Source organism: Canis lupus, chromosome 11 (genome assembly GCF_048164855.1).
Source record: "Canis lupus baileyi chromosome 11, mCanLup2.hap1, whole genome shotgun sequence".
NCBI lineage: Eukaryota > Metazoa > Chordata > Mammalia > Carnivora > Canidae > Canis > Canis lupus.
The window spans coordinates 25,852,133-25,874,100 of record NC_132848.1 but is presented as its reverse complement, the minus strand read 5'-3'; the positions used below and the strand labels follow the sequence as shown (position 1 = coordinate 25,874,100).

General features: G+C 41.5%; 1 protein-coding gene across 3 annotated transcripts in view; it reads right to left on the bottom strand.

The window, feature by feature from the left end:
• Positions 1 to 21,968, bottom strand: part of TCF20 (transcription factor 20) — a 102,911-nt gene that overhangs the window by 12,082 nt on the left and 68,861 nt on the right. For all 3 annotated transcript variants that reach the window (XM_072843681.1, XM_072843682.1, XM_072843683.1), the window contains one exon: positions 3,189 to 3,282. In XM_072843681.1, the coding sequence (XP_072699782.1) occupies positions 3,189 to 3,282 (94 nt within the window). The remainder of the gene's footprint in view (positions 1 to 3,188; positions 3,283 to 21,968) is intronic.

The following is a 21,968-nucleotide window of genomic DNA, read 5'->3' as shown; positions in this document are numbered from 1 at the left end:
CTCCCTGAACTGACATTTCAAGGGTCTCTTCTTACTCCCTCAGCTAGACAGTGCCCTGGCCACCAGCTGCCCTTGAGTATGTGCACACACTTCTATGAGAGTCTCAATTTGGCATACACAACTTTATGGGAAGGAAGGGTGGTCCAGATGCACTTGCGCTCCCCCCACGCCTGTCAGATTCCACTCCCTGTGCTTTGTGCCCCTGTACCTGCTTCCCACCACCTGGTAAGCCACACCCTCCCATCCTCCCTGCCAATTCCAAATCAAACCCCACCTCCTAAGGAGAGTACAGCTGCCTCCCTCTCAAGCAGTTAGAGATGATCAGCACCCTGCCACTTGATGCACCCTCGCTGATCTTCCCATTTTTGTCCCCCTCCATCTTTGATGAAAATACTTAGGGCCATTGAGGTGAAGATCTTAGACACACGCTCAAAAAGTAATTGGTGAGAATATCTATTGAAAGGACAAGAATCTGGATGAAAAAGAGAACTTTCACAGGCTAAAGCTTGGGGTCAAAATTTAATTCCACCACTCACTGGATGGAACTTCATGGACAAAAGTTTTCCCTTCTTTCAACCGTTATGACACTGCCAAATGCTATTCTGATCATCTCAACAGACATGGAAAAAACAGAAAAAAAAAAAAAAAAAGAAGCAAAATCCCTTCATGCTAAAAACACTCAACAAACTAGGAATAGAAAGGAACTTCCTCAGGTGCATGAGGAACATCTATGGAAACCCCACAGCTATCATCGCGTTTAATGGATCAGAAACAAGGCAAGGATGTCAGCTCTAGCCACTGCTACCCAATATTACGCTAGAAGTTCTAGCCAGGGCAATTAGGCAAGAAAAAAAAAGGCATCTGGCTGGAAAGGAAGAAGTAAAACTACCCATTTGCAGATGACATTATCTTGTATATAGAAATCCATTAAAAAACTATTAGCACTAATCAATGAGCTGAGCAAAGTTGCAGGATACAAGATCAATATATAAAATCAATTGTGGGGGATCCCTGGGTGGCGCAGCGGTTTAGCGCCTGCCTTTGGCCCAGGGCGCTATCCCGGAGGCTCGGGATCGAATCCCACGTCGGGCTCCCGGTGCATGGAGCCTGCTTCTCCCTCTGCCTGTGTCTCTGCCTCTCTCTCGCTCTCTCTCTCTCTGTGTGTGACTATCATAAATAAAAAAAATAAATAAGTAAAATAAAATCAATTGTGTTTCTATATGCTCACAATGAAATATCTGAAAATTAGGAAAACAATTCCATTTATAATCATACCTAAAATAATAAAATACTTAATAAATTTAATAGACAAGTGCAAAACTTTTTACTCTGAAAACTAAACACATTTACTTTGATAGAAATTAAAGAATGAGACGAATGCAGAGACATCACCAGGTCATGGGTTGGAAGACACTATTGTTAAGATGGCGAAACTCCCCAACTTCACCTGCAGATTCAGTGCAATTGCTAGATTTCAACAGCTGGTTTGTTTGTTTTAATAGAAATACACCAGCAGGGGATCCCCTGGGTGGCTCAGCGGTTTAGCGCCTGCCTTTGGCCCAGGGTCCTGGAGTCCCGAGATCCTGGAGACCCGGGATCGAGTCCCACATCGGGCTTCCTGCATGGAGCCTGCTTCTCTCTCTGCCTGTGTCTCTGCCTCTCTCTCTCTCTCATGAATAAAATAAATAAATAAATAAATAAATAAATAAATAAATAAATAAATAAATAAAATCTTTAACAAAAAAAAAAAAAGAAAGAAAGAAAAGAAATACACCAGCTGATCTTAAAATTCATATGAAGTAGCAAAGGATCCAGAATAGCCAGAACAATCTTGAAAAAAAGAATAAAATCGGAAGACTCACACTTCCCAATTTCAGAATCTATTACAAAGTTACAGAAATCAAGACAGTGTGGGACTGGAGGAAGTCCAGAAATAAGCTCATATATCTATGGTCAACTGGTTTTCGACAAAGGTGCCAAGATTGTTCAATGAGGGAAAAACAGTCTTTTCTACCAATGGTGCTAAGACAAGAGGAATCCACACATGAAAGAGTAACTGGACTCCTATTTCACACCATATATAAAAATTAAGTCCAAGTGGATCAAAGACCTGTATAAGAGCTAAGTTCTTAGGAGAAAACATAGGTATAAATCTTGGTGATTCTGGTATCATCGCATTTAATGGGTTTCAGTTTCTTGGATATAAGAAAAAGCAACAAGCAACAAAAAGCAAAAATAACAAAAGAAAAAATGGATAAGCTGAACTTCATCAAAATGTTTGACATCATTAGCCATCAGGGAAATGCTCAAAATCACAGGGAGATGCCGCTTCATACTCACTGGGATGGCTAGAATACAACAGGCAGGTAACAACAAGGGTCAGTGAGGATATGGAGAAACTGAAGCCCTTATATACTGCTGGAAGGATGGAAAATGATTCAGCCACTCTGGAAAAGTCTGAATGTCCTTCCAAAGGTTAAATGTAGAGGTACTACCATATGATTCAGTAATTCCACTCCTAGGTTACATCTAAGACAATTGAAGATATTGTCTATGTAGACTTGTGAGTGTTCACAGCAACTTTTCCCATAATAATAAAAAAGTGGAAAATCATCTAAACGTATATCAATTGATGAACGATAAGTAAAATGTGGCTTATCCTTAAGACATTGTTTGGCAATAAAGATGAAGTATTGATACACATCACAACATGGAGAAACCGGGAAAAACACAACACTAAGTGAAGACGTTGTCATAAAGAGCACATATTGTATGATTCCACTTACATGAAATGTCCAGAATAGGCAAATCCATCAAGATAGAAAGTAAATCAGTGTTTGCCAGGGGCTGGGGTGGGTGGCAGGGGGGAGTGACCACTAATGGGTAGGAATTTACGAGGTGGTGAAAATATCCTAAAATTGACTGTGATGATGGTTGCACAACCCTGTGAATATACTAAAAACCACTGAATAGCAAATAAATAGCAAATCATGTGTGAATTATGTGAATAAAACTTATTATGATTCTGTTTCACTCTTTTATTATCCTCTCTGCATTCCTTTAAGAATTTACAAACAGAACAGGGTCAGAAGAGACAGAAAAAAACTACAAAGAAAGGTAAGAAGTCAGAGAATCAGTGTCCGTCCCAGCCTTCAGAGGCTCTGACAAGGGCTGTGGTCCCATCTTACCTGCGTCAATGGCACACGGGTAGTGGTATCGGAAGGAGCAGCCTTTGTTGTAACAGCCCAAGGTGGCACCTGCCTCCTGGCAATGGGAACATTTCTGAAAAGAAAGAAATCTGGCATGTCAGCACCCCAGATTCAACCCTCTCCCCCAGGTCTTCCCTAAGCCCCATCTCTCTGTGGTTACAGGTCCATGGTGGGAGGATGGGCTGGTCAGTTGCTAACCACCACTCGCTGACTGCACCATGCAAAGGATCCAGCAGGAACATGTTGGGCCAGGCCTCACAAATGTCCGCAAATAGATCAAATAGAACAAGGCGGTGGGGTGGGGTGGGGCACACAGACTTGTCTCTGGTGCTCCTGTTGTCCACCTGCCCACACACATGCTTGCCCGTCCTTTCCTCATTCTTCCCGCATCTGAAAATGCCTGTTTATTTCTGCTGTGGAAGTCTGGGGTAGGAGAAGAGGGTAAGATAGTAGAGTTATATATAAACCTTTTAGAATTAAAAGTGGAGTTTGGTTTCTAGTTCTTGTATTTGTAAGATTTTATTTTTATTCTACTTATCCCAAATGCCCAATACAAGTATATTTCTCTTTTTCAGAAAAGATGGGCTCCTGTGTGCAAATGGTATTTTTATACACCAATCCTATTTTAAATGCACTAGGAAACCTGCCACAAGTTTCTGGCTAAGTGAGACATTATTTTGTAATGGAGATGCTCCTTCTTATATGGGCAGGTTTTCTTAAAGTGGGGCACATCTCTATCATCCCTGTGATCACTCAATCCTGTTGGCATACAACATGTGACCTAGCAACAATAATCATTATTTATAAAATTCAACCAAATTGGCCAAACTGAGGACGGACGCAGACTCTTCTGGTGGCCAAGGCACACACCCAGATGAGGCTACCTGAATGATACAGATGCTTGTTCTTGATTCTAGGAAAATAACATGAACCCACTCCCATAGCAGTTGTACTTGTGGAGAAGAAGGCCTCCCCACATAGGCCTGCATTTTCCTTGGGACAAAGTGACTGAAGGGTGTTCTTCTCTCCCCTTTTCTCATCTGAAGGCACACCCCAGGTGGCAGCCCATCAGGAGTCAATGTGGTTAGCAGATTGGCAGCAGTCAGAATACCGTGTCCAGTGAGCTTCGTGAAGCTCACCTGGATGGTGCCAAGGAATGGAAGGACACCCCAACACATACCAGCAGGCACAGGACGACAGGGACCTGGATCAAGCTTACTAATGCTGATGTTAAAACCACACTAGTGCCAGCAACAGCACAGCCTGGGAGCTCATCACCATGCAGTGGGGGGCGCAGTATGCCACTGACACAAACCCCATCATTCAGTCCTACAACCTGCCCACTCTACACATGAGGTGCCTGAGGCACCAGAGGGGAAGTACTTGTTCCAGGTCAGAGCTGATCCAAACAGACCACCCCTGGCATCTTCCAAAGATGAATGGGGCAGGGGAAGGGCTGTAGAGCCATGTCCTTCAAGAGCTCTGCCTTCCTCTCAGAAGACCAGCAACCTGGGTGCTGATAATTAGTACATGTTTACTATGTGCCTTCACATCTTGGCAAGAAACAACAGATTACTTTGCTTAGAGTAAACCCTAAGGACAGTTGGCAGCATTCTGAGTAGCCCCAGACTGTACCTACCTTTGTCAGTGCCACAGAGCACATTCAGAACAAAGGTCTGGCTGTTAACGGAAGGGATCTGTGGCTGATCTGTCAGGAGCTTACCCGCAGCAGTTCCTGCTATAGCCCTCCCTACTAAAGCAGCCCAGTCAGCTCTCTACAGGGCTCCTCTCCAGACCCTTCCCCACCCTGGGGGGTGAATCTCAATGAGTGATGGCTGTTTACAAATGGGTGTAGCAAGCGTTCCAGGAATGGCAGCAGGTTAAAGAACTTCTGGGCAAGTTTCACCCCTCCTCAAAAGGGACAAGAGGCAGGAATAGGCTGTCTGATCACTCAGCCTATTAGGGTGGGATGGCGAGATCTGTTGTAATCCTCTTATCACCATGAGGGGACAGCTCTGAAGACAAAGCCCAAGCTGCTGAAGAGAGCAGAGTGACAGGACAGAGGGAACCTGGGCCCTCTGTGGCAAGGCTGAGGACCACATTAGCCAGGTCCAGGACACCCCATCTTCAAACTGTTAAGGGAGAGAACATTAAAAAAAAAAAATCACTTAAAAATTTTTTAACCTGCAGTCAAAAAGATACTGGTTGACACAGGAAGGGACCTACTAGTTGAGGTACTGCTGTATAAGGTCAAGTGTATAGGCTCTGGAACCTAAATAACTCCCTGGTAAATGCTCCCACTGCTTCCTATATGTGTTCTTGGCGAATTTCCAACCTTTGTTTCCTTAACCTGTAAACATGAACCTAACTAACTAATTGTACTATCTACCTCACAGAGATGTTGTGAGGGTTCAATGTGTGAATCCAGGCTTAAGACAGTGGCTGGACCAGAAGTGCTCGGTAAATGTGACACAGACCACCCATGAAAAGCAACCTGCAGAGCAGGCCTTGTCATCACCTGAGTTTACAGACAGGAGAGAGAAACCACCAAGCTCGGATCTGAACAAGGTCCATTTCCTTCCTACCTCAACATGTATCTCTGTCCCCTGCAGGGCTTCTCAATACTCCTTGCCTTGAGCCAGGCCACAGACCACAGGTCCCAACTTTTGCATAAAGAAAGCAAACTCACCCCTCACCAAGAAATTACATCAATGAAATGAGGCTTGCTTTTTTCAGTTAAAAAGCACAATGAATTTATGTACAGAGGAGAAAAGCCCTGTGTGGTATACTCGGGCCTCAGGGAAAGGACATTAAAGAATTTAGTTCAGTGACTCTCAAAGTGTAATCGTTGGACCAGCAACATCAGCATCACCTCGGAACTTGGTAGAAATGGAAATTTGGAAAGATGGTGGAACAGGCAGCACTGGGAATCTGTCTCCCTCCTGGACAACAACTGCACTGGCAGGAATCTGTCTGACACAACTATTCTGGAACTCCAGAGTCTGTTGTAGGCGTGCAACTTCCAGGGGGAAGACTTGGATGGTAAACTACAGCTAATTCTGGTCAATTTCAGCTCCTAGAAGCACAGTAGCATCCATCTATCCATCTCCCACTCCCAGCCAAGTGGCAGGCAGCTAGGCATGCCATCCTGAAGCAGCTTGCACACAGCTTGTGGAAGCCAGGGTGGGCAAAAAGAACCCTGTCCTCCAAGTACCCGGAGGGGTCTCTGTTCTGACAGCTGATTATCACTTCTGATCATAGAGATATATAGGTAGGCAGCCACTGTTGTAACTCTGCCCACAGTAGCCAGTCCCTCCCCCTTAAGCTGAAATGACTTCCCAGAGTTCTTTTTTAAAAGGCTGGCACCCTCTCTCCATCATTTTTTGCTTTTTTCTCTTTTGAGAACTAGACGTTAAAGAATAGACTATTAAAAAAAAAAGACTACATATATGGGTACAATTAGAAAGTGACCCATGTGTTCCCAGGGAAAGGCTCAGAAAAGACCTGGGAAGACTTTAAGTTGACACCTCAGGCTGATCCCAGGCACAGAGATATCATACAACACTAAAAAAAAAACAAAAAAAACAAAACAAAAACAAAAAACCCCAAAACAAAACAAAAAGCAAACCCCAAACAATTAACAACCTCCCAAAAAGCAAAGCTTGAGGAAGAGGTAAATCTGATTTTCAGAGTTATCACATTAACTCATTCATTCATTCATTCATTCATCAGAGAGAGAAAGAGAAAGAGAGAGAGCACATGCACATGAGCAGGGGAAGGGAGAGAATCTCAGGCTTCACACTGAGTTCGACAGGGGGCTCTATCTCCAGACCTGAGTCAACTGAGCCCAGAGTTATCGCTTTGTTAAATTCAAATTTCCAGTGTTTAACAAAGACTCACAGGGCATAGATAGAGACAGGAACGTATGGCCTATTCAAAATAAATAAATAAATAGAAACCTTACCTGGAAAAGACCTAAGGGCAGGTACACTAGACAAAGACTTTTTAAAAAGATTTTATTTATTTATTTATTTATTTGAGAGAAAGAGTGCACGTGCAAGCACAAAAGAGAGGGAGAAGCAGGTTCCCTGATGAGCAAGGAGCCCACAAGGAGCCTGATGCAGGGCTTGATCCCAGGATCCCAGGATCACCACCTGAACCTAAGGCAGCCTCTTAATCGACTAAGCCACTTACGTGCCCCTAAACAAAGACTTTAAAAGATCCATCTTAAAAATGCTCACAGAATTAGAGATGGAGTTAAAAACAATGTGTGAACAAATAAAAATATCAGTAAAAAAAACCTAAAAAATACCAAAAGAAATTCTTAAAGCTGAAAAATATAGTAACACATTAAAAAATTCATTAGAGGGATTCAAAGGCAGACTAGATCAAGTTGGAGAAAGAATCAGTGTACTTGAAGATAGGACAGTGGAAATTATTGTGTGAGAAACAGAAGAAAAAAAAAGGCCAAAGAAAAGTGAACAGAGCCTAAGTGAAACCATTAAGTAGACCAACATATGTACTGGGAGAATCTCAGAAAGAGAAGAGAGAGGAAGGGGCAGAGACAACTTTGGAATGGCTGAACACTTCCTAAATTTGATAAAAGACATGAATATAAATATCCAAGAACCTAAAGAATTCCAAGAAAGGTGAACTCAGAGATTCAGTGAGACACAGCATACCTAAACTTTCAAAAGTCAAAGAGAGAATGTTGGGAGAACTGACTTGTCACAAGCAATCCTCTCTATAAGATTACTTGTTAGGTTTCTCATCGGAAACCTTGGGTGATATATTCAAAGGGCTAAAAGAAAAACAAAATTAACCAAGAATCCTACATCCGACAAAGTTATCCTTTAACAATGAAGGAGAAATTAAGACACTGCCAAATAAACAAAAGCTGAGGAGTTCATAATCATTAGACTTCCTCTGTAAGATACACTCAAGGCAGTCTGCAAAGTGAAGCTGTACAGAGAAATAAAAATCTTTTTTTTTTAATTTTTTATTTATTTATTTATTTTTTTTTTGAGAAATAAAAATCTTAATAAAGGTAAGCACATGGGCAATTAGAAAAGCAAGTACTACCATAGCAATGCTCACAAACGCATTTTTTCTTTTCTCTGTGATTTAAGAGACTAATAGAGTTAAATTAAAAAACCAAAAGCAAAAAAAACCAACCAACCCAATTATTAGTCTAAAAGCTGGTATTACCGTAACTTTGGTTTGTGACTACAAATTTTGTTTTCTACGTAACTTAAGAGAACAACACATTTGAAAAGCTATTAGTTTATGTTTTGGGGTACACAACATATGAAGATGTAATTTTGTGACATCAACACCTGAAAGGATTGGACCCGCAAAGAAGCAGAGTTTTGTATGTCATTGAAATGAAATTGGTACAAATTCTGATTCAAGTGTTATAATGTTAAGATGTTACATCTATTCCCCATGGTGACCTTAAAAAAATAGCTATTAAATATATAGAAAAAAATGAGAAAGGAATTTAAACTTTTCACTATAAAAAACCAAACACAGAAAAAGACAGTAATGCAGGAAATGAGGGACAGAAAAGTTATAAGACATCTAGAAACAAAACAGCTGACAGAAGGTGTTATCATAGTTACTTTATTTTTTCTAAAAAGATTTTGTTTATTTGAGAGAGCTAGAGAGAGCATGAGTGGAGTGTGGAGAGAGAGAGAGAAGCAGATTCCCCACGGAGCAGGGAGGCTGATGCAGGGCTTGATCCCAGGACCCTGGGCATCATGACCTGAGCTGAAGGTAGACACTTAGCCAACTGAGCCACCCAGACATCCCTCATAATTACTTTAAATGTAAATGGATTAAACTCTCCAATCAAAAAACAGAGACTAGCAGAATGGATACAAACTTATGATTCAACTATATGTTATGTATAAGACACAAAGACACAAATAGACAAAGTGAAAGGATGGAAAAACACATTCCATGCAAATAGTAACAAGAGAGGAGTGGCTTAGTTATCTGACAAAATAGATTTTATGGATTAAAAAAACAGAAGGAAACTGATTTCACACTATAAAGCAACTCATCTAATCAACATATACAGAACATACCACCTAACAACAAAATAAACATTCTTTCAATTGTGCATGGGACATCTTCCAGGACTGACCACATGTTAGGCCACAAATTAAGCTGCAATAGATTTAAAAAAGATATCATACAGGGGCACCTGGGTGGCTTAGTGGTTGAGGCGGCTGCCTTCAGCTCAGGTGATGCTCCTGGGGTCCTGGGATTGAGTCTGGCAGCAGGCTCCCCACTGCAGGACTGCTTCTCCTCTGCCTATGTCTCTGCCTCTCTCTGTCTCTCATGAATAAATAAAATCTTAAAAAAATAAAAATAAAAAAAGATATCATACATATCTTCTTTGGCTACAATAAGTTAGAAATGAGTAACCAAAGGAAAAGTGGAAAATTCACAAAATTATGGAATTAAACAACATATTTTTTATAAGACTTATTTGAGAGAGAGCATGTGTGAGATGGGCGGGGGGAGGCAGAGGGAGAGAAAGAATCCCAAGGAGACTCCTCACTGAGCAATCAACTAAGCCACCCAGGTGCACTAAAACATACTTTTTTTTTTTTTTTAAAGATTTATTTATAACATAGAGAGAGAGAGGTAGAGACACAGGAGGAGGGAGAAGCAGGCTCCATGCTGGGAGCCTGACGTGGGACTTGATCCCGGGACTCCAGGATCACACCCTGGGCCAAAGGCAGGCGCTAAACCGCTGAGCCACCCAGGGATCCCCTACTTTTTTTTTTTTTTTTTTAAAGATTTACCTATTCATTAGTGAGAGAGAGAACATGCATGTGCGTGTAGAGGGGAGGTGAGGAGGCGAGGGGCAGAGTAAGAGAGTTTCAAGCAGATTCTGTGCTAAGTGTGGAGCCTGATGGGGGAGGGGGGCCTTAATCTCACAACCCTGAGATCATGACCTGAGCTGAAACCAAGAGTTGGATGCTTAACCAACTACTCCATGCAGGCATCTCTCAACAACATACTTTTAAACAAAAAATGGATGAAAGAAGAAATCATAAGGGAGATAAAAAATATTTAGAGATGAATGAAAACAGAACTACAACATACCAAAACTTTTGGGATGAAATGAAAGTTGCACTAAGGGAGAAATTTATAGCTCTAAAGCCTTAAAACTAGGAAGGATCTCAAAGAAACAACCTAACTTTACAACTTAAGGAACTACAGAAAAAAGAACAAACTAAATACAAAACTAGCAGAAGGAAGGAAATAAAAAGGATTCTAATGGAGATAAATGAAACCAAGAATAGGCAAACAGTAGAAAAAAATCAGTGAACCCAAAAGTTGGTTCTTTGCAAAGTTCAACAAAATTGACAAACCTTTAAGCTGGATGGACTAAGAAAAAAAAAAAAAGATGACTCAAATTACTAGAATCAGAAATGAAAATGGGGGCATTCCTATTGATTCTACAGAAATAAAAGGGATTGGGGTACCTGGGTGGCTTAGTTGGTTAAACGTCTGCCTTCCACTCAGGTCACAATCCCAGGGTCCCGGGGTAGAGCCCTGCCTGCATCAGGCTCCCTGCTCAGCGGGGAGTCTGCTTCTCCCTCTTCCTCTCCCTCAGTCCCACTCCCTGATTATGCACTTGTGCATGCTCTCTCTCTCAAATAAATAAAATCTTAAAAAAAAAAAAAGAAAAGCGATTATAAGAGAGTACTATGAGCAATTGTATACCAACAAATTGAATAATCTAGACGACATGGGCCAATCTGCAGAAACACAAGATTAAATCATGACAAAACAAAATACCTAAATACATCTATAAATACTAAGGAGACTGCAATAGTAGTAAAAAAAAATCTCCCCCCAAAAGAAGAGCCCTGGACCTGATGGCTTCACTGGTGATTTCTACCAAACATCTGAAACTATTTGAACAAATACCAATCCTTATGAAACTTTCCCTTCAAATTAGAGGAGGGATCATTTTCATAATAATTCTGAGACCAGCATTACCTGATACCAAAGTTAGGCAAAGATCCTACAAGTAAAAACAACCTACAAATATTCTTTATGAATATTGATACAAGAATCCTCAACATAAATCCTAGCCAACAGAATTCAGCAGCATATTAAAAGGATTACATGCCATGATCAAGTGGGATTTATTCTTGGAATCAAGGATGGTTCCACACAAGAAAAATGCTCAGTGTAATACATTACATCAACAATACGAAGGAAATAACCAGATGGTCATCTCAATTGAGGCAGAAAAAGGGTCTGACAAAATTCAACACTCTTTTATGATAAAAACATTCAACAAACTAGGAATAGAAGGAAACTACCTCAACATAACAAAAGATATATGTGAAAAATCCATTGGGATTATCATACCTAATGGTGAAAGAGGAAAGCACTTCAGGATGAGGAACAAGGTAAGGATGCTGACTTTGACCACTTCCACTCAACATATTATGGGAAGTTCCAGTCAGAACAATTAGGAAAGAAAAAGAGAAATAAGAAGTGTCCGAACTGTAAAGGAAGAGATAAAATGTTTGCAGATGATATGATCTTGTAGGGAGATGTAGAAAATCCCTCAAGAGTCCACCAAAAACCTGTTAGAAGTAATAAATGAATTCAGCAAAGTAACAAGATAAAAATCAGTAAACAAAATATCAGTTGCACTTCTATACACAATGAACAATCTGAAAAGGAAATTACACAAATACTTTTGATTTTCAATAGCACCAAAAAGAATGAAATATTTAGGAATTAAGGAAATGAAAGACTTGTACAATGAAAACTACAAAACACTGCTGAAAGAAATTAAAGACATGAATAAACAGAAACCCATTCCATTTTCATGGACTAGAAGACTTAAAATAATTAATAAAGTACAAATACTACCCAAAGTGATCTACATATTTGATGCAGTTGCTATCAAAATTCCAGTAACTTTTTAAAAAATTTTTTACAGAAATAGAAACACCTATCTTGATATTCATTTGGAGTCTTAAGTAACTGCAAAGAGCCAAAATAATCTTGGAAAAGAAGAAAACTGAAGACTCACACTTCCCGACTTCAAAACTTACTACAAAGCTACAGTAATCAATAGTGTGGTCCTGGCATAAAAACAGGGATATAAGACCAAGAGAATAGAACAGAGAGTCCAGAAGTAAACTCTTGCATATATAGTCAAATGATTTTTGACAAGGATGCCAAGACCATTCTTCCATGGTAGAAAGGACAGTCTCTTCAACAAATGGTGCCAGGAAATCAGATATGTACATGCCAAAGAATGAAACTGAACCCTTCCTAACACAATATGCAAAAATTAACTTAAAATGGATCGAGAAACTAAATATAGGACCAAACAACAGAACTCTTAGAAGAAAACATAGGGCAAAAATGGTGATTTTTGGATTATGACCCCCCAAGAGCCACATAACAAAGAAAAAAGAGAGGCGCTTGGGTGGCTCAGTTGTTTAAGTGCCTTTGGCTCAGGTCAAGATCCCAGAGTCCTGGAATCAAGCCCACATCAGGCTATCTGCTCTGCAGGGAACCTGCTTCCTCCTCTCTCTGCCTAGAGCTCTGCCTACTTGTGCCCGCTCTCTCTGTTAAATAAATAAATAAAATCTTAAAAAAAGAAAGAAAAGAAACAAACTGACCTTGATGAAAATTAAAATATTTTGTGCATCAAAAGATACCATCGACAGAGTAAAAAGGTAATTTACAGAATGAGAGAAAATATTTGCAAATCATACACAGAATAATAAATAAAATTCAACAAAACAGTTTCAGGCCCTGAATAGACACTTCTCAAGAAGACATTCAAATGGCCAAATGAGCACATGAAGGGATGTTCAACATCACTCATCATTAGGGAAATGCAAATCAAAACTACAATGGGATACCACTTCATACCCAACAGAACGGTTACTACAAAAAAACACTCCAAAACAAGTGTGGCAAGGATGTGGCGAGATTAGAACCGTTGGGCGCTGTTGGTGTGAATGGAAAGTGTATAGCCACGGAGGAAAACAGGATGGGAGCTCCCTGAAACATCGTATGTTCCCAGGAACAAAAGCAGGGTCTCATCTGCACACCCATGTTCAAAGCAGTCCCAAGAGCAAGGATGTAGAAGCAACTCAAGTGTCCACTGATAGATGACCAGATCAGCAAAATGTGGTACATATGTGCAAGGGAAAGGAAGGAAATTCGGCCAGCTGGTACCACACAGAGGAGCCTGAGACCATTACGCTATGTGAAAGAAGCCAGTCTGAAAAAGACAAACACTGGATGAGTCCACTCACATGAGGTACTAAGAACAATTAAAATCACAGAGAGGGCACAACTAGCTGCTGCGATCTGGAGTTGGGAGGAGAGAATGGGGAGTGGCACATGGGTACACAGTTTCAGTTTTGCAAGATGAAAAGGGTTCTGGAGAAGGATGGTGATTGATGGTTGCACAACAATGTGAATGTATTACTATTACTGAACTTTGTACTTAAAAAATGGTTAAGATGGTAAATTTCATGTTAAGTGTATTTCACCACAGTAAAAGAAGAAAGAAGAAGAAGAAGAAAGAAGAAAGAAGAAAGAAGAAAGAAGAAGAAGAAAGAAGTGCAAGTTCTCAAAGCCCCTCTCAATCTGTGCCGTAACAAGTGTCTAGGCAATTCTGATGCATGACACAATTTGAGAACCATTGGTTCAATTTCAACTCTACAATTTTTTAGGTGAGAAAAACAAAAGACCCAGAGATGCAATAATTGCCCTGCAAAATGTCAAAGATGCCCAACCTCAACCCCAGAACCCGCCCCCTCACTTGGTAAAGGGACTGTGCAGATATGACTAAGTCAAGGACCTGCGACGGGGAGAGTATGCTGGATTATCCAGGTGGCCCCCATCTAGTCACATGAGCCCATGCAAGCAAAGAAACCCTTCCAGAGGTAGTGGGAGTTGAGGGCTCTAGGGAGATGTGATGATGGGAGCAGGGTCAGAGATGCCAACACTGCTGGTTTTGAAGATGGAAGAAGGGGCCACGAGCTAAGAATGCGGGCAGCCTTTAGAAGTTGGATGAGAGAAGAAAATTATTCCTGGAGCCTCCAGAAAGCAAATCAGCCCTGCTGACACCTCAGTCTGAGCCCAGAAGACCTGTGATAGCCCCAAGACCTACAGAACTACAAGGTAACAAGTTTGTGCTTTAAAGCCACCGAGTTTGTGTAATGTGTTACAGCAGTGATAATAGACCAGTGGGGGGGGGGGGGGGGGGGCGCATTTCCTGCGAAAATATCACAATTTCCTTTTATATTCTTTAATGCAACAAATTTCTCCCTCCTGTAAATATCCACAATTTCACTCACTTTTTATTGGGCAAATCCTGGCATCATCAGTGACACTGGAACTAGAAGGGATGCTGGGTCTGTCCTCAGTGACCTTGTTTCTGGTTCCAGAAACAGAAAGAAGCAACATGGCCTGCTAGAGATCACATAACTAGAAGTACCAGCACTCTGATGAACCCCAAGCTTGACATTCTGTCTCATACCACATGGCCTGCTAATCCTCTTCGTTCACTCAACTATCCAACATTCGAAAAGTATTTCCTATATGCCAGATGCCAGACAGAATATAATACCTTATCTCTACAGTGTCTTCTGTTTCTATTCTCCCCTTCTGTCCCCCAAATCAATATGTAGGCTAATACCATTTCCAATTGGATTTTTGTTTTTTACCTGAAGAAACTAGTTACACTACCATTCTCATCTAATGCAAATAATATAATAAAGTCACCGCATAGCTAAAAAAAAGTCCTTTGTTTTTGACTACACTGCTGTTACAAGTTTGGCGATATTCATTCCTAGGGGAGGTTAAGTCCACATAATACTGCTCCCCACACAAACAAGACACATGGTGGGGCTTCAATCATGGTTTCTCAATCAAGGTAGGTTTTTCGAACAAGCAACAACAGCCCAATCTTTTAGATAGTGAAATTTTCATTTACTATTAAAGAGAATAAGGTTATTTTTAAGAAACCGGACATTTCTGATATTGTAATCTTGGGAAATAGATTATAAAATGTATTCTTAGTTTTGGGACATGTTTAAACAATACGAAGTGGCCGAACACCCTTCCCTCCAGTCATTTCACCAACCCTTGTCACTGTCTCAGAGGCAGGGCTCGCTGAGTGGAGGCGGCAAATCGCAGAAACAAAATCACCTATGAGCACTTTAATCCCAGACTGACGGAAGATCCGAGGGAGAATTCTGATGCCGCTTCATTCACAGAAAGGCGCTTTCCTGTGAGATGTAACTGTGACCTGAATAATCGCATCTCAAAGCAGCCTGGCACGCCGAAGTATTTGGGTCAGAGTATTATTTGTGTTGATGATGATCAGTCTGCTGGGGGCTCGACCATCACTCGTACTGCCTCTACGGCGCCCGAGATGGCTCTTACCGTGCACTGCACATGCTTTTGCTCATGCTGTTATTTACTTACTCATGTTTGTCCACCTCCCTGAACTGCATGACTCACTCTTGTGTCCCCAGGGCCCAGGACACCGTTGGAAATGTGGATGTGGGCTGATGGAGTGACTGTGATGTGCAACAAACCTGAGCGCCTGAGAAAACGAACAAGGCTACTCTGCAACAGTTCTACTGCGGATGCTGGCAGAGCTTGGAGAATGTGGAACAAGGTATGTACTCATTTCTGGCCACCAGCAAGAGCTCTTTTCTTCCTTTTAATTATTGTCCTCCTCCTATATCTAGGACGGAAGCCTCTGCCACCAGAGCAATCTACTCTAGCTACGTGGCAGGGACATGGTTGACATACAAGGAGCTACCCTAGTAAGCCCTTGAAACATCTTTCTTTGATGTAACTCTGCATCCTATCAATTTTCTTTCAAGAGCACTTCAAGGTGTTGGCCAAAGCAATCCATATAAAACCCTGTATGTTTTGGGTCCTTGCTTCCTCAGAGCTAATCTCCTTATGTTCCCTCACAAAAGCTCAGGAGACCAGCTAGAGCGTTTTGCTGCTGTCTGCCATTCTCAGATTCCAGAGACAGGCTTGGCAACAGCCTCTGGAACCCAAACCACAGTTCAGAGCACCAAGGCCTCAAAGCCAACCCTGGAGGGCCAGAAAGATGCCCCAGTTCCTCTCAGGCACTACGAGAGGTGTAGTGAATGGGCTTGAAAGGTGTACTTATGTCCCACTGCTTTTCTAGCAAACTCAATTTCAGAAACAATCTATTACATATGCCTCTTAATAAATTATGATACCAGTGTAAATGCCAGTCACATTAGTAGCACTCACTGTCTGAAGGCTGTATATACCTGAAAGCAAAGTTTCAGGTTTGACTGGCTTTTCAGAAAAAATATGGATGGCCTAATTTCAATATTATTCAGGTATAATATTGTCTGGAGCAGCACAAGGGCCAGTGGAAAAAGAACCTAATGGTGTCAGCTCTTGCATGCATGCCAGAAAAGTCAGCACGTCAATTTTACCATCTGTGAAATGGGGACAATTCTAGCTTTGCCTTCCTCATAAAGTTGTTGTGTGAAGTAACTGCAATGTCTTATAGAGTTATGTAATTATTAGGACTTATAAAAATATATAAAAACATATCTTCATTTATAATGTGTCATATTTTGGGTAGTTACTGATGTCAAAATTAGATCCGACACAAGACAAGTAGAGTCTATTAAATTGAAACAAACTCAATTAAACAATTATTTTTTAAAACTTTTCCCCTTAGAATTCTGCCTAAAACAAGCAGACCCCATGTGGGCTGAATTCTATCACACAGTCTTTCTGTAACTTCAGAGAGGGTGTACGGTCAGCTTTTGGCTATATATAACAGCAATTATTTTTAGTGTTTTGTGAAGCACTTTTGCACTGGGAGTACTAAATAGATGAGGAGAGAAAAAATAACACACAATCACATACTAATTAAATATTTGCAGGAGATCAAAAGCACTGAAAACTACCCCTAAAAAGGCACAAGGAGGACAACCAGAATGAGGACAAGTGCCCTACAGGCCAGTCGGCTGGATCTGCAGCTACTTCCCCCTGCCTGTTATACAGACAGCAGGCTCAGGCTGCCTGCACCAGTGTCACCTGCCACGTGCTCCTGGCCAAAGTTCTCCCAAACTATCCCCACCCTGCAACCCCACTCACTCACATTAGAATGATCTAGAATAATTTCTCCCGCTGCTTCTGGATCCCCTGCTGCCACAAGGGGCTGAGATCCAGCAGGTGGTACTGCTCCTCCCAACACTCCTAGAGCCTAACAGCTCAGCTGCTTCCCACCAAAACCAGGAGAAAAAAAACACATAGGCACAATCTTCATCTGATCATTATCTTTCAGATATATGTATCCATTTAGACTCCCACTTCCCTCCCATAAAATCCCCAATCAGAAAGTGGTTCTACTGCTGACTCTGAAAGTGTTAGTTTCTTTGAGAAAGCTTTTCAAACCTCACTATAAACCTGTATGGTCTCTGTGGCCGAATCAAGGTTGAGGGGTGGCTAGCTCTGGAGGAGGAGCAAAATGCAGGACAGCATGACCAAGGTCAAAGTCAACATGCAGCTGTGCTGGCAGTCTCCTAGTTACATCTCTGATCCATGAGGAGAGCCTGTTCCCTGAATACCCTTCCTACTGCCTTTGTGCCTGTAGATGGATTTACAGTAAAGTTATGATGCTTTGAATCAGGCCAGAGGGCTTGGGATTAAAGGACTCTTTTCTCTTCATTAACAATGTCCTTCCTTGTCTTTCTGCACTTCATCTGCCAAACAGAGGAGGCCAGGATTTAGCTACAACCTTGAGCACACGAAGAATATATTTAGAGTATACATGCCTCTATACAATGGATTTGTTCACTTTATGATTCAGCAAACAAATACTGTAAAATCAGGTCTCAGATACAACTGGGCAAGGGTGTCTTTTCTCTAGAAGACTCTATCACATGTACTTTTGTTGTTGCTCTTTTGTAAATCCAGATTTTCACAAATCAGTGTGTTAGAACAAGGCACATCTGTTTTTTCTCCATCAGATGGAGAGGTTAACTATGGGCTGGCTAATAGGTCAAAGTCAGGCTGGGGCTTCTTCACAGAATCACGAAATGCAAGTTATTCTATTGAAAATGAAGGAAAGATTTTGACTTCCTGACAAGCTGTTCTGAGGGCTTTTAATGTGCCTCATTAATATGTTGATTCTGAGTCTATGGCACAAAACTGCGAAGTCTAGAAACTGGAAACAAGGGTTGGAGGGAAAGGAATGAGAACTGGATCCGCTTGGGCTCTGTGGGCTGTTTGCTCTGCTCATTACTTTACCCTGAACAGAACCATACTGGTTTCTTTAAAGGTTTGAAGAGATTCTGTGATCAAGGAGCCTTTGATCCCCAGTGGACTTTGCTTGGTATTTAAATTTTCTTAAATGATATCAACTTCAGAAATACAAAGACTGTTCCTTTTTATTACTCATTCAACTCACTTTTATCCCATGCCTATGGGCAAGGCAAAGGGGCCCCAAACTGAGGATCCAAAGTCCAGGTAGTGTCTGCCCTCAGGGAGCTTCCAGAACAGTCTGTGAAGTGTTTCCATGTAAATAGGACTATAGACCTTAGAGGTAGTGTGCCAACCTAAGGTTAGGAATGCATTCTTGAGGCAGTGTTGCTTAAGCAGTTGCAAAGGAGTAGGAGCCATCTGGGCAAAGGGGGCAGGGGAGTCTTCCAGAGCAGAGGGAACAAACAGCCCTGTAGGAACAAGCACTCTTGGGTGTGGAGGGCACATGTGGTACACCAGCACGATTCTGAAGGAGCAGGGGGCGGCTGAGCAGGAGTGTGGAGCCAACAATGGCACTGCCAGCTTAGGGATGTCATGAAGTTTGTGTAAAAGGGTGTGGAAATGCATACAAGAAGATGCATTCAGAGATACTTTAGACATAAACCAAGGAGGGTTTGGTGATGAGCTACAGACACGGCGGCTATGAGACCTGTCTCGGTGAGGCTTGGTGTGTGGTGCTGTAAGTGGTGGTGCCCTCACTGGGTGGGCAAAGTGGAAGCGAGGCCCTTTGGGCATCAGTGGACAGCAAAATTCTGATGAATAGAGCTCCAAAAGCTATTTACTCTTTTAAAGCACATTCTATTTACAGAATACAATGTTTCAGACCTAGAGCAAAATCTCAACTGGAATGACCAGGAATGGGTTTAATCTCAAATGACATTTTCTGGGGTAGCTGAAGGTAAAGCTAGAAACTCTTTCTGGAACTCATTAGTCTACACTGTTTTGAATTAAACTAATTATTCTCTATTGCTGCAGAGTGATGATTCCATTATTAAGAATATTCTTAGGTAAAGACTAGGCTTTTTTTTTTTTTTTTAAGATTTTATTTCAGAGAATGGGAGAGAACATGCATGAGTGAGGGGGGTGCAGCAAGAGGGAGAGGGGGAAACAGGCTCCCTGCTGAGCAGAGCCCAATATGGGACTTGATCTCAGGAACCCAGGATCATGACCTGAGCTGAAGGTGAATGCCTAACCGGCTGAGCCACCAGGCACCCTGGTAAAGACTAGGCTTTATCAAAGTGATCCCAAGACACAACTTAAAATCTGGTTCTGAAAATAAATCTCTGCTAGCAAGCTTTTCTCCTTATCATTTTCTTGTTTATTCTAAAATGGAGGGGAGAAAAAAGAAATCCAGTTAAGGACCCGTTCCAGTTAGTTAGCTGGCATCTCCTCTATTTGTCTTCCTTGTATTCAGTGGGGAATCGTTGGTTCCTGCCTCAAATACTGGCAGTCTAAAAAGACATGAAGACATGACATAAGAAAAATGGGGAGAACAGATCCTCAGAGTTCTTCACGTGGAGGTGGAGGTGGCACCTCTGTAGGGGGAGCGCCACAGGACAGGAGACTGACCCTCGCCCTGCCTCTCACCAGCCAGACGGGCTTGGCCCAGATAATTCATTTAAGCCTCGATTTTCTCAAAGTAAATTGGGGATAAACCGTCCCCTGGGAAAAGAGGAAGGGGGTGGAGAATCTTCTAAGAAAACTGACTTGGGGGGGAACTTAAACCATACAAAACCCTAAATGTGTTTGACAATGAAGGAAAAGAGTATTTCTGAAATGACATGTAGGGTATTCCTACGATATCCTGCATAAAAATAGAAGGAAAATATCCCAGTACTGATTCCCACAAGGAATGGACGGCCCCCTGAACAACCAGTGCCTTCTGGGCTAATCTTCAAGGCCAAGCCAGAGGTGGGCAGCAGCACAGACATCCAGAAGAGCTGGCTCTTAAAACAACCCACCACTAGCGACTAAACTTAAAGGGAGGTATGTTGCTACTTATATGCACTTGTTTTGAACATTTATCTTTTTATTGGGACCTTTTTAACAGGTCAGGAACAGTATTCCCCCCTCTTTATTCCCACCCTCAATTATATGTCTTAATATAAACACTACTGATGAAAATGTTCTAAACATATACTAATACTAGTTCAGGTACTAGTGATTATTTCTACCAGGGTGCCCACAAAGCTGGAACAGTTTATGATGATCACGCATGGAATAAACTTCAACTGTGGATGTGGCCACCTGCCATGGGTTTTAAATGTTCTATAATTCCCTAATTCTCCTGGGTTTTCAGTCTTCAGCTTCAGCAGTAATAAATTTATGTAGGCAAAACAAAATAATTTCCCTAATAAAAATGCAACCACTTGTCACAATTTAAGTTAAAACCAGTCTTCACGCCCTCCCTTTTCTAGAATGTTAAAGTGTTACGGAAGACAGCTTGGTTTTTCTTTTACACAAAATGTATATATTCTTCATAATTCTACTTATCAAAAAGTCTGCATAGGTTTTGCTAATAAGGATGTGTCTTTGGGCTAACCAGACCGGTTTCCCCTACTTTGCAGTTCTATTCTACACACAGTTTGCATTTTATCTTACCTACAAGCACATATATCCCATTAAAATAATTCTAATCAGAGGGTTTCTTTTATAGTCAGAGAAGAAAGCTGTGACTTTGATAAAACATTATATATTTTGTTGAGGGGAATTTTTACACAAATCTTTTAGAGAGAAAAGATATTTGTGCCCTTTAAGGAGTTAGAAAGGAGGGGCTTAGGTCTGGGAGGTTTTTTAAAGCAGTAATTAGCACGTTTGCTCTCAACAGCATCTGAGAACCTGAGAAAAGGCTGCACCCAGCAGGAGCAGGAGCCCCAGCAGCCTGGCCCAGCGAGAAGAAAGAGAATAGTCTTTTCTTGAAGTATAGAGAGACATGCTTATGGACAGAGTTGGAAATTAAAGTTGGAAACTGAAATTAAAGTTGCACAAGACTGTGTACTAGCTTAATTTTATTTTCCCCTTTGCTCAAACAGTGGATTGGATTATAAGGAGAAATGATTATCTTTTGTGTTTAGAAAGGCATCTTTCTAAAGAAATTGCCTGCCAGGAAAGTGACTCTCTGTATAATCCTCCTCCTCTCCACAGCTCATCCCAGGAGTTGGGTCTGGGCTTCCAGAAAGCCAGTTATGGGGAGCTGCTCATTCACAAGATGCTCCCATTTCAGTGGCAGAGATGATAAATGTGCTGCCACACAGCAGGCCTCCTTTAACAGATCTCAAATCTGCGCAATTTACCCTGGAACTTCCATTTCTGCAGAAGTCCAAACTCCTCGCTTTGGAGGCCTTCTTCCCTATTCTTCCTGCCTCTCTTCCCACATGGTTTGTTTTATCCTTTCGTGCCCAGATCTACCTCCAC